The sequence below is a fragment of the Asterias rubens genome, chromosome 14, assembly GCF_902459465.1.
Source record: "Asterias rubens chromosome 14, eAstRub1.3, whole genome shotgun sequence".
NCBI classification, from domain to species: domain Eukaryota; kingdom Metazoa; phylum Echinodermata; class Asteroidea; order Forcipulatida; family Asteriidae; genus Asterias; species Asterias rubens.
Genome location: NC_047075.1, coordinates 445479 through 458584, shown reverse-complemented (window position 1 = coordinate 458584; position 13106 = coordinate 445479). Strand labels below are relative to the sequence as shown.

General features: G+C 40.3%; 1 protein-coding gene across 1 annotated transcript in view; it reads right to left on the bottom strand.

Moving 5' to 3' along the window:
* Positions 1–13106, bottom strand: part of LOC117299530 (MAM and LDL-receptor class A domain-containing protein 1-like) — a 130940-nt gene that overhangs the window by 36688 nt on the left and 81146 nt on the right. Inside the window, exons 98-115 of the mRNA XM_033783077.1 lie at positions 11531–11674; positions 10791–11056; positions 9943–10174; positions 9487–9576; positions 8943–9118; positions 8285–8414; positions 7298–7456; positions 6673–6935; positions 6215–6305; positions 5699–5836; positions 4810–4915; positions 4280–4427; positions 3894–4131; positions 2852–3202; positions 2303–2419; positions 1552–1692; positions 566–822; positions 352–436 (exon numbers count right to left, since the gene is read on the bottom strand). Coding sequence (XP_033638968.1) covers positions 352–436; positions 566–822; positions 1552–1692; positions 2303–2419; positions 2852–3202; positions 3894–4131; positions 4280–4427; positions 4810–4915; positions 5699–5836; positions 6215–6305; positions 6673–6935; positions 7298–7456; positions 8285–8414; positions 8943–9118; positions 9487–9576; positions 9943–10174; positions 10791–11056; positions 11531–11674 — 3132 coding nt within the window. The remainder of the gene's footprint in view (positions 1–351; positions 437–565; positions 823–1551; positions 1693–2302; positions 2420–2851; positions 3203–3893; positions 4132–4279; positions 4428–4809; positions 4916–5698; positions 5837–6214; positions 6306–6672; positions 6936–7297; positions 7457–8284; positions 8415–8942; positions 9119–9486; positions 9577–9942; positions 10175–10790; positions 11057–11530; positions 11675–13106) is intronic.

The following is a 13106-nucleotide window of genomic DNA, read 5'->3' as shown; positions in this document are numbered from 1 at the left end:
TGCAAGCTAATGTTATCTTTTAAACTTGAATCAAAATAACTCTAAACTGAATTCCACATTGAATAATGATACAAACTGCTTTAAACCCAATGATAAGAATCATCAAGAATGCAAAACCAATCAGACCTCAATCCATGAGCAGGCAAGCCATTCTACCAGACATTATTCACATTCAATCGCAAATAACTTGTTTCATTCCTCCTATAATCCTTTACTTTGCAAAAACAGTTTAAAGGCCTGAGGTTTTTACTCTAGCAGAGTGTTTCTTGAAGGCTAAATCCTGTATTTTGTGAAAACTTGATGTCAAGTCTACCCTTGACATTGACCCTTGACATTGACCCTTAACCTTACCTGGCACACCACAGCCACTGAAGCTGATATCATCAATAGCAATGTCTCCTAGAATACTGAAACTCCGGTAAGCTTGGAATATAACCTGAGGGATCATAACACAAGAAAGTATGTTGGAAAACGCTTTCGTATCTATTAAAACAAAACAAATTCTCTATCCCAATATGTATGAAATTCTGCGATACATTTAGAGCAGCAAATAAACCAAACTTACATAAAACTCATTTGGTATCCGTCCGATGGCAGCCACCCCTTCATTCCATCGATTTCCCTGGTCCCCTGTCAGTAGCAGTGGGGCCATCACATAACCATACTCGGCAACCAACACGTTCAAATCACCTATATCCATTCCTTGCATGTGATACCAGAATCGCAACTCGCAGCTTGCGGCTGCGTTTCGCAAGGTTGGACTATGAAGCTCCGCCCAGGCTGACCCGGTGTTAGAGCTGGAAGCAACATACATATACCAACCTAGAAAAGATTATGTAAAGACAAAATGAAAATTATATAGTCGATATGACCTCTGACGTCACTCGAAAACCATAACATGATTTGTGTGCATACGGCCGAGCAAAACCTTTGTGTTTTGAGTGACAGCTAGAAAGTGTATGCAATCTTACCATGACTACGCGTCTTTTTGCCCAGCGAAACTTGACGTATACAGTGTTTTGTCAACAGAGGGCGGTTTGAATGTAAACATAGGTCACATCGTCTATACTATCACCTTTTCAGAGCAAAGTAGTCTCCTGAATTCTGAAGTCTACTTGAGCTTCAGGATGAGAAAGAAACATAATTTTACACAGCACAATTCCAAAGCGCAATTCCAAAGAAATTATCATTGCACTTGAAACCATATTACCCCTGGTCACTGGGCCCTATATTTTTCTCTATAAATCATTTGTTCTCCCTATGCTGCCAAGTATGTCCGCACTAAGCTAAATAAATCACAAGAACCATCTCTGCCCTCATATGTACCCGTTTACCCCGTGGTGATGAGAAGCATTTACAGTTAAGCATCTTGCTCAACACAGGTGTCATGACAGGGACTCAAACCAACACCCTCATGACTCAGCTACCAGAACTCAAGTCTTAAGCATTAAACCGCTCGGCCACGACACCCCAAAAATTGTAATGTGTGCCAGGGTTCAAATCCCTGTGAGCCTCACACTATATTACTCATAGATTAAACCTGTATCTGACCTTGAGCTGTGAGCGTTGTATGATCGTAGGTTGGTCCAGTGTTTTGGGTCGGTGTTGCTCCACGATAACGAATCCAAGTGTAGGATCCACTGTCATAGTTAATCCAATTACATTCATCAGACTCAAAGGTGCACTGGTGACCTGAATAGGATAAGAATAATAAATCAGTGTTTTTATCAACATTATATTAAAGGCATGGTATACTTTTGGGCGGTCGGGTGTGTGTAATGGTCTCTCTCCTAACCTTCCACCTCTAGGACCCGATACTTTTGGGTGGTCGGGTGTGTGTAATGGTCTCTCTCCTAACCTTCCACCTCTAGGACCCGATACTTTTGGGCGGTCGGGTGTGTGTAATAGTCTCTCTCCTAACCTTCCACCTCTAGGACCCGATACTTTTGGGCGGTCGGGTGTGTGTAATGGCCTCTCTCCTAACCTTCCACCTCTAGGACCCGATACTTTTGGGTGGTCGGGTGTGTGTAATGGTCTCTCTCCTAACCTTCCACCTCTAGGACCCGATACTTTTGGGCGGTCGGGTGTGTGTAATAGTCTCTCTCCTAACCTTCCACCTCTAGGACCCGATACTTTTGGGCGGTCGGGTGTGTGTAATGGTCTCTCTCCTAACCTTCCACCTCTAGGGCCCCGATTCCAATTACGCCGGGGGAACACATCGGTGTATGGGTAAAAACCAAAATTAATATGAAAAGTTGTTGTCTGGAAAATTGTAAAAAACAAATTGTTATTCATTATTTACCACAAGCTTCTTCATCCTTTGCATTACTGCAGTAGTTATTGAAGTCACATGTCTGGTCTAGAGATGCACATTGTGATGTACCGTCATTACAAACTGTGTAACAAGCATCTACAGGATCTGGATATCAAACAAATGGCTTGAATTAAATGTTTAATTATTGCCACATAATTGTTAGCAGGTACATCGCTGGGCCGACGACCTTTAATGACAATACAGTACTATTATAAACTGGCTCTCCTTCAACCTGCCAGTGTGTTATTTAACGCAAGTAAAAGAACCCAGTTTACAGTTATTGGCAAGTGTTCTGGCAGTGGGTGCTAAGTGTGCATCAGCAACATGTAAACTCTTACAAGGTGCTACATAAATGGGTCTGATTACCCATAGACATCAGAACCTGTCTTAAAAAAGTGTTTCTCTTGAGTACGTTATTAGTGGATACATGTCCTATAGAAGACTAAAAAATAATGTTATTACAACTAAGTCAGGTGAGTTGGGTCCATAGTAAAATGTATGACACATTCAAGAAAGGGAGAAGATTTTAAAGTGTACCTGGACATACTCCATTTGTAACAACAACATCATCAATCGCCATATCACCACTAAACGACGATCCAATCACAGCTTGGAATGCAAGTCTAAACGCTACGTTATCATTCAACGATATCGACACTCGACCAACTCTCCACGCGTCACCAAGATCCTGATCAGCTGACCAGATAGTCTGCCTCGGGGTTGTGTCATAGAGAGGCAGAGTCCAGACATTAAGTGTACCGATGCTCCCACCGTACATGTGATACCAGAATTCAAGGCAGTAGTCGGAGTAGTCAAAGACACCTGATGTGAGGAGGGCGGAGTCACCTTGGACTCTAGGGGAGGATGCTTCGGCATACATGTAAGTACCTGGAGAATGGGACGATAGCAAAATAAGAGCTTGGTGAACTGATAATGTCAAGCTATGCAGTATTTCACAGGAATAAGAGCTTGGTGAACTGATAATGTCAAGCTATGCAGTATTTCACAGGTTGGAAAGAAAATTTGGTTTGCCAACGATTTGCATTGTGACATTGTTCATTTTTATGCAATATAAGCACCAGAAAGTTAGCATGCCTTTTCCTGTGCCTACCCTTGGCAGCACAATAAAATGGAAACTCGCCCAAACTCTGCCGTTAAGCACCAAAATTGAGCACCAATGGCAGTCAGAAATGATGCTGAATTCTGCCTTTATATTGGGGTTAATTGTTATATCACTGATTCCAAGTTTCGTCATTTCTTTGCCAGAAGAGGATTAGGTGGCATCTCAAAGAGAATCTGTAGCCTCATTTGGATTAGTTCAATTAAATTCAATTCAAAAATGGTTTATTAAAACATGTCTCGCAGTTAAAAACTGAATTGCACATGCCAACATAAAATATGTTAAAAAATACATCAAATAGAAATTAACAATAAGGATATTAAACAAGAAATTATTATTATATATACATTGTCAAAAATACATTGGTAAAAACCCAATTATTATTTGCAATTATGCCTTGTGTATAAATATGAATAAAAGCATATGCAAGATGCATGACTAGGCCTACAATTATTTTACCATATGCGCTTCCCAGTGTATGATCGATGGAGGGTCCGGTATTATCCGACAACGTCCCGCCTTGTTGTCTCATCCAATCAAAATTATCCGTTCCATCGTTACTATTCATCCATGTACACGTATCACCGGTTTCAAAGTTGCAATTGCCGAAGGGATTGCAGGGACCGTCTCGAATGCGAATATCATCGATTGAGATGTCACCGTCAAAGGATTGTCCAGTTATAGCTTCAAAGACCACCTGATAAAAAGAAATTAAATTGAGTGGATTTAATGCAATGCAGGCTAAGCTAGTTGATAGTAATGATAACTACCGGGCAATTGTTTTACATTTTTTTACGATAGTTGACAACTTACTTATTTGAAATCTATATGTGAGTAAAACTTACTTGAAAGTCCACAGCAGATGACAGCGTTATCTCTGCAACATACCACTCACTGTAGACAGTGTAATCTTTAGACCACAGTGGGGTATAGGTACTGGATTCCTTCTGGTATATAGTCAGCGTGCCGATGTTTGCGCCAAAATTATGGTACCTTGATGTAAAAGGGATGACATTGATTAGTTTGGGCTTCTTAGATGATAGGAAGTAATATAACCAGGTTGGATTTGAAACTTGCATGGTGGGAGTATAACTAACTAAGGTTTGCGCTAGCACTCTTTTGAGTAGTGTTGGTTCTGACAACTCAAGGTTTCGATCAGCATGCTCTGATTGTCTTCAGGAGAAGAGCAAACTGATCCAATTCTTGAGTTGTCAACGAGCGGTTTTTTCTCAGAACCAGCAATACTCAGAAGAGATTTAAACATGATGCTACCGCAAATCTCACCCAACTATACTCCCACCAAGCAAAGTTTCAAATCCTACATAAAAGTTCCAGCAATTTTGTTTTGATCATAAACTTGACAAATTTGGTTTACCAGAATTGTAAACAGCGTCCATTAGTCGCTGGATAGACTGCACTATTCAATCTGGTCACATCACCCGGTACTCTGGGTGATGACATCTCAGCATACATGTAGTGACCTATGAGATCAAGGAAGAGACAAATTGGTTACCAGGGGAGGAAATAAAATGGTTTTAATTAATGGAAGAATTGAGGGCAGCGTAACAGAAACTGCTCTCACAAACAATTTTAGCCTTCGAGAAAGACTCTGCTAGGGTCGAAACGTCAGGCCATTGACTATTTTTTGCACCATTTATTTTAGTGATAAATTGATATGTACACATTAGTTTTGTACTTTTTGTTGTTGCAAAAGACAACCCCCCAAAAAACAGATTACCATAGCACCCTTAAGAATCCTGTTTCCCACTCTGAAAACTATGTGGCTGTATGGTCTTTATTATTTCTGTACAACTATTTTTCTGAAGGGATCTAAACTGGGCCCAATTTCATGGATCTGCTTACCGTAAGCACAGAATCAGCGCTTACGGAAGCAGGGAATTCTGTGCTTACGGCAAGCGTGTTTCCTGGGTAAGTGGCGAATTTCGACTTCTGCACGTGCGTTATCCGTGTTACTAGGCATTCTACGCTTAAAAGGCTAGCGCAGAAATTTGGCGCTTGCACGTAAGCGGGGAATCGTGATCGTAAACGCAGAATTCGGCAGTTAAGCAGAGACATGAAATTGGGCCCTGGTCACTAGCGACCTGTCAGTGCTAAATTGTCAGAGTTAAATAACAATTATTACATTCTAAAGGTCTGTAATATTATATTAAGATAAAGAAAGTGCATGTTTATGTTGAAGTTAGGAAGAAAGAGGAGCACATTTATAAAGATCAACCAAGAAGATTAACAAAACCAAATCATACCAATGTTTGTCTGATAGGTGTGATCAGCTCCTGGCCCGGTACCCAGACTTGGGGTACCACCTTGGTTCAGCGTCCAATCAAAATCATCCGTTGTCTCTTGGGTAAATCCACACAAGCCGTTCTCGAAATCACAAAGATCTGAAAGTTAAAGGTTGGAGATAAACTGTCAATGCGATGAAACTCTTAAGGCTGTGTCTGATTTAGCCTTTGTGGCTATGGCTACGACTGTTGCTATGGGTGTTGCTAAGGATGCCCTATACTGTATTGCAGTGATGAAGCTATAGACGTAGCCATAGAGAACTAAAGCCCAGTTCATACTTCACACGAAAGCAAAGTGAATTTTGGTACTGCAATATTCGATCTGTGCCGTTTTTCAAGCTGTGATGGAAGAAAATTTGTTTCTATTTTTCTTTCGCAAGAAGTTATGAACCAGGCATAGCTACAATTTTTAACTTGAAGTTAGTCTCATAGGAACCAAGATCTTCAACCCAAAGTGCTTTATTTATTTTGTATTACCTCCACCAGTACATGCTCCAGCATGGAACGTGACATCATCCAGTGCTATATCACCTTGGTAACTAGGACCAGCCACACCCTCCATAATCACCTGAAATACAAACACAACTCATTTAAATAATCAGCACAACTTTGAATAAATTAGAAAGTCTGATTTGGATCAATGTTCAAGAAGAAGTCACAAGATTTACTCCCTTTTGGTAAAACATTTGATGAAAAACTTGCACAAAATTGCCAATTTGAATAGCAATATTAATAGGCTAATATGAAAACACAGTGGCAGTTTTGTTTTCTCAAGATGGCACTGTATTCAAATGGAATATTTGTTGAAAATTTTAACAAAACATAAGCGGTGACTCTACTTAAGTTGCTCTATAAAATTGGGCATTCTTCATTTTGGTTTCTAGGTAGTTTGCAACACCCGTATGTTTCGCATAACTTTGCATAAATTAGCATACCTGATACTGAGCAGTTTCCATGAAGTGAATCTTTCCCTGGTTCCATTGCGGTCCAGAAGATCCCAACTTTCTCCACACTAGAGTCTCATTATTAGCAGGATACCCGCGGGTATAGATATTTAAATGAGCTACATGAGGTCCGTACATATGATACCAGAACTCCATACAGTAACCAGCTCCTGTTGCATCCGTTAAATATTCAGATGATATGCGAGCCGTGTCGTTCTCAACTTGACCTGTGACCTCGATGTAGACATAGTGACCTTGAAACAAGACAAGAAGAGAAAAAATAAGATTTTGAAACTTTGCAAGATGTTGAAGGTAGAACTTTATAGTTGATACAATCAAGCAAAATGAGTTGTTTGTCGACCTAGATCAACTAAAACAATATATATATTTCAAAAGAGCAAAATATGCTTTTTAACTTTCATCTTGGTACCACCTTTGGTTGCAAACTTGTGAAAGTGGAGTTGTTTATTGGACATAATTAAGAACATTTTCTTACAATTTCAACCCATTTTTATGCTATTTACCAGGAAGAAATTTGCCAATATAAAACAAATATATTTTGGCATAAAAAAAAAAAAATATTGTTACAAATTTCAGTGGTGTTAGCAATGCTTACCATTGGAATCTCCAATGGTGTGATCAGCTGAAGGACCTGTTCCTACACTACCTGTTGAGCCAGTGACTAGTGACCAATCAAACTGGTCATCTGGACTGGTCATCTGAGTCCAGAGACAAATGCCACCTTGCTCAAAGTCACAATCATGGGTGTCGGGAGCTGTGGATGATAAGAAATATTGAAATGCTTCATTGATGTAAGATACATGTACATGCATCGGGAAGTTGCATTAAGCCCGGTTCATACTTTGATTAATTTGACGTCACAACCCTCCTTTCGCAGAGATATTCGCAAGTGAGTTGAGCACGGTTCAACTCAGTGCAAATTTCGTTGCGAATTTGTGACGTCAACATTCGTATCGCATTCACATTCGCAAGAAATATGAACCGGGCTTCAGGGTTAAGATTGAAACCTTTTTACATAAAAAATAGCAAGGTGGGTGGCATGTTTATAAAGTGCTTGCCTCTCACCACCATGGCCCTGGTTCAAATCCAGGCTAAGTCCATATGTGACTGGTGCATTGGTACTCTCTTATGCCATGAGGGTTTTTCTCTGGGCCCCCAGGATTTCCTTTCTCTTTAAAAAATAAAACACTCTGTATTATAGGCTGTTGTCATAATAGGTTGATGTGGCTGGCTGGCAAGGGAGCCTTCGCATGCCAGCAATCCGAGAGTTGTAGCAATTCAGCTTCTCAGCTGTGAGCAAGGATGATTGACCTCCCAAATTATTATTGTGTGATTGGGTAAGGCACTTGACCATAATTTGCTTCCCTTCACCCAGGAGTACAAAACAGGGACATCTGAAAGTTGTTAAAGCAGAGTGTTTGGTTAACACATTGGCTATCATCACCTCATTGAGAAAATGAAGGAACATTTTGTGTATGTCTGAAAGCAATAGTCAAAGTACAAGCTTTTTTGTCTTTTGGTAAGGCAGGGGGTAGTAAAAATCCACTAGATTGTTTTAAAAAGGGATTAAAATTTATCTTACGATATGTTGGTGGGAGTGGTGAGGTGGTAGGAGGAGCAGCAGTGGGTGGGCATCCTCCATGGATTATCTCAACGTCATCCAGAGCTATATCACCAACGAAGTCAAAACCAACAACTCCTTCAAAGATTGTCTGCAATGAGAAAAAGTAAGTACAAACATGAACAAAATTATAGGAAAAAAAGAAACTATACTTATGGAAATGCTGTTAACTTGGAAGTTGGAGAGGAAATACAAGTGATTTATGAAGGACACTGGGACCTCATAAAAAAAACTGTTCTTGCCTTTAAAATACTGCTTTCTTTAATATAATGCAAAATGCAGTAAAATGAAGTAAAACCTAAACTTAAACTTTCTTTTGTTTTTTACTCGTCCTCGAATTTAACCCGGGGACCTATCCAGTTATTTGAACTTAGACATACCCAGAAATCTGACCCTTGACATATCACAACATTTTACCTTTGATATACCCAGAAATGTTTCTGGTTTATTATTAAAAACAAACACATGGTTGGCAGCTGCTGGCTAAAATATTACTTTAAAAATAGCAAAACTACACATTAAAAGGCTTAAAGAGTTAAAAGTTACTTAAAATTAACATTAGACAGGTGTTAAAATCTGACCTCTGACATATCAAGATATTAATTGAACTTTGACCTACCCAAAACTTTTCATCAGAGGACAGCGAGACCTTCCCTTGGATCCAGACGTCTCCTTGGTCACCAGTCTGATTCCAGATGAGTTTGGTTCCAGGGTAGATACTTGAAGACTGAGTGTAGAGGTTCAAGGCATTGATGCTACTACCATACATGTGATACCAAAACGATAGACAATATCCTGAAGAGGTGGAGAAAATTAATGACATTCAACTCAGAAATCTTCAGAAAAAATACCAAAATATAAGACAAAATCCCAAAGAGAAGTTGAAGAAAATAAATGAAGGGAAAACAACTCAAGTATGATAGAAAAAATTGAATTAAGAACATTCTGTCCTCCGGAGATTCTGTTCCCCTATACGCTGAACTGTATACAAACTTCTTCTGATAGCGCCTTCTTCTGAACCATCCTCTTTCAGCCGATGTTAATTTCCAATATGGGGGACAAATTTCCCCTGAGACAACGGCATCCATGTCCCACACTAATAAACTTTTTCTTTGGTCAACCCAAAATTAATAAATAAAAACCGTGCTTAAGATATTTCTTACCTGCTAAGCTTGATTCCAGGTTTTCACTAACAAACCACGCTCTATCCCCAGGAACTCTCGGAGCAGATGTTTCAATAAACATATAATAACCTGTCAAAAGCAGAATGCACACAAATGTTACGGAGCAAAGACAACTCTTGCTTAGCATAAAGATTAGGGTTAGGATTAGGAAAACGTACTAGGGGTGTTGGGCCATAAGGGTGGCTAATTTCATATAGCCTGAAAGCACCAAACTTGCTAAGTACAGAAAAATATTGCTTAGCAGTAACTGGTTACCAGCCAGAAGTCCATGAAGTTCACATTGTTGTGACTGGTGCCCCACCCCTTTTCGCTTAGGATAGAAATTTGCTAAGCAACTTTCTGCTTTACATCTTTATAAAATTGGGCCCAGGCAAATTTTGGTGGATGTTAAACTACACAGAATACAAGAAAAATATTGCTTAGCATGAAACCAACCTCTCCCAGTGTTTGTAGTGTGGTCCACTGTCGGTCCTGTATAGGTGCTTGGAGTTCCACCAGCACTTCTCAACCAATCAAAATCATCCAAGTTATGTTCATTTGACCAACCACATTGGCCGGTTTCAAAATCACAGAGACCTTGTTGAGGGCAGACGTCATCTTGAACATCCACGTCGTCAAGGGCGATGTCTCCTTGTATTGGAGACCCAACGCGAGCTTCAAAGACGACCTAGCAAGAATGTCAGAGGATAACGATCATGAGATAAGGATTGAGTTTGACAGGAGTTCAAAATAAAAGAGGATTTATGATTACATCATAACAAATTTACAGGTAAGGTGAAGTTTCTGGCAGCACCGTGTGTAAGTTTCTTTTGAACAGTGTTGGTTCTGAAAAAAAAACAGTTATTGAAAAATAAATGTTTCGATTAGTATGGTCTGATCGTCTTCAGATTTGGTAGATCAGACAATAGCTGCAGACTCTGCTCATGGTTCATCAACCATGAAATAACAAACCTGCGAAAAGTTGGGCTTAATCTGTTGTGTGAGTCAGGATGTAATGATGAAAACATGGAACATTTTCAGCATGTAAGCTCAGTGTCCTTTATTTTGGTTGCAACAATCAGAATCAGCATCTTTTAAAGGGTTTTCGATACAGTTTTTTCTTCAATATGACTTCATTTCAAAAGGAAATAATTCACAGGAAAAAATGGTTCTGGTATGAACTTTATGATCAGAAAAGCTTGCAGACTAAAATGTAACAGCTCTGTACAACCTTTAAGACAGGTCATACAAACAAAAATGACTGTTAAACACTTTCTTAAAATATGCAAATTTAATTTTCTTACCCGGAATCTTTGAGTCTGAGATGGTGAGATTGTCACTGTACCAAGCCTCCAAATATCACCCTGATTGCCGTTCTTTTGCCAGCTGGGTGACACAAATGAATCTCCCTCATCCTGCTGGTAAACCAACAGCGAACAAACATCATCTCCAGTCATGTGATACCAGAAGTGAAGACAGTGGTCGGTTCCTGGGTTAAAGTAAGAACTTAGAAGGCGTGCCTCATCACCGAGTTGGCGCGGAGCAAGAGGGTTGACGTACGCAAAGAAATCTAAGTGGGCAAATAAAATAAGAGTTGATAGCTATAGCAGTGGCTATGGTGTTGTTGCAGGCAATAGCAATAGCATTAGCCAAAGCAACTTGATTCAAGTCTGGCCTTAGGTTGTCTTCATAATGTCTGTGGCGGAGGATTTTCATGGCATATCGAAGAGCCAAATTGAAAATAGTTTTTTTTTTGCAATTGAAAGAAAATGCTCCAAAATATCAGAAATGTTTGAATTTGTTGATGAAACAAGTTAAGAACAGTTTGGTATCAGAAAGAATATTACATAAATAGTTCTCACAAACAGAGAAACTTGTGCTTAGAAGAAAATGTTAACCAGCCAAAATACCATGAGACGAACCATGCTTATAACTGCTAGTTTTTAAATAACAAATACTTTATTGAGCACATTTTCTTCCCTACTGTTTTATGAAATTAGGCCCCATCCAGTAGGCAGACAGACAGAGTACACAGAAAACCTACTTGTTGGTGTTCCATAGGTGTGATCCAAGGCTGGCCCTGTTCCTAGCGAAGGGTTCCCATTGGCTCCTCTTATCCAATCAAAGCCAGGCGTATCTGTATCATCGTTGATCCAGTCACAAAGATCATACTCAAAACCACATTGAGCTAATCAAAAAAGTCAAGAAAAAAAAATTGAGAACAAAATTATTGAATCAATGATTATAATTTGTTTTGACCTTTAAACCGATGTGTAAGCACAGTATACTCGGTACTTTCCCAAGTTTTGTGAAAAAAAAAAATCACAGGCAGATCACTTGGGTGAGATTTGAACCCACGACCTTTGCACTGCTAAAACAGATAACTTACCACTAGACCAGTGAGCTAGCCCAGTGGTTAGAGACAGTTTGAATCCTATGTGTTGGCAAATCACTCCGGTGGGATTCAAACCCATGACCTTTACATTGCTAGAGCAGATGTCTTACCACTAGACCACTGAGCTAGCCTGGTGGCTAGAGGCAGTTTGAATCCTATGTGTTGGCAAATCACTCAAGTGGGATTCAAACCCACGACCTTTGCATTGCTAGAGTAGATGTCTTACCACTAGACCACTGAGCTAGCCTGGTGGCTAGAGGCAGTTTGAATCCTATGTGTTGGCAAATCACTCAAGTGGGATTCAAACCCACGACCTTTGCATTGCTAGAGTAGATGTCTTACCACTAGACCACTGAGCTAGCCTGGTGGCTAGAGGCAGTTTGAATCCTATGTGTTGGCAAATCACTCAAGTGGGATTCAAACCCACGACCTTTGCATTGCTAGAGTAGATGTCTTACCACTAGACCACTGAGCTAGCCTGGTGGCTAGAGGCAGTTTGAATCCTATGTGTTGGCAAATCACTCAAGTGGGATTCAAACCCATGACCTTTGCACTGCTAGAGCAGATATCTTACCACTAGACCAGTGAGCTAGCCCGGTGGCTAGAGGCAGTTTGAATCCTATGTGTTGGCAAATCACTCAAGTGGGATTCAAACCCATGACCTTTGCATTGCTTGAGCAGATATCTTACCACTAGACCAGTGAGCTAGCCCAGTGGCTAGAGGCAGTTTGAATCCTATGTGTTGGCAAATCACTCAAGTGGGATTCAAACCCACGACCTTTGCATTGCTAGAGTAGATGTCTTACCACTAGACCACTGAGCTAGCCTGGTGGCTAGAGGCAGTTTGAATCCTATGTGTTGGCAAATCACTCAAGTGGGATTCAAACCCATGACCTTTGCACTGCTAGAGCAGATATCTTACCACTAGACCAGTGAGCTAGCCCGGTGGCTAGAGGCAGTTTGAATCCTATGTGTTGGCAAATCACTCAAGTGGGATTCAAACCCATGACCTTTGCATTGCTTGAGCAGATATCTTACCACTAGACCAGTGAGCTAGCCCAGTGGCTAGAGGCAGTTTGAATCCTATGTGTTGGCAAATCACTCAAGTGGGATTCAAACCCACGACCTTTGCATTGCTAGAGTAGATGTCTTACCACTAGACCACTGAGCTAGCCTGGTGGCTAGAGGCAGTTTGAATCCTATGTGTTGGCAAATCACTCAAGTG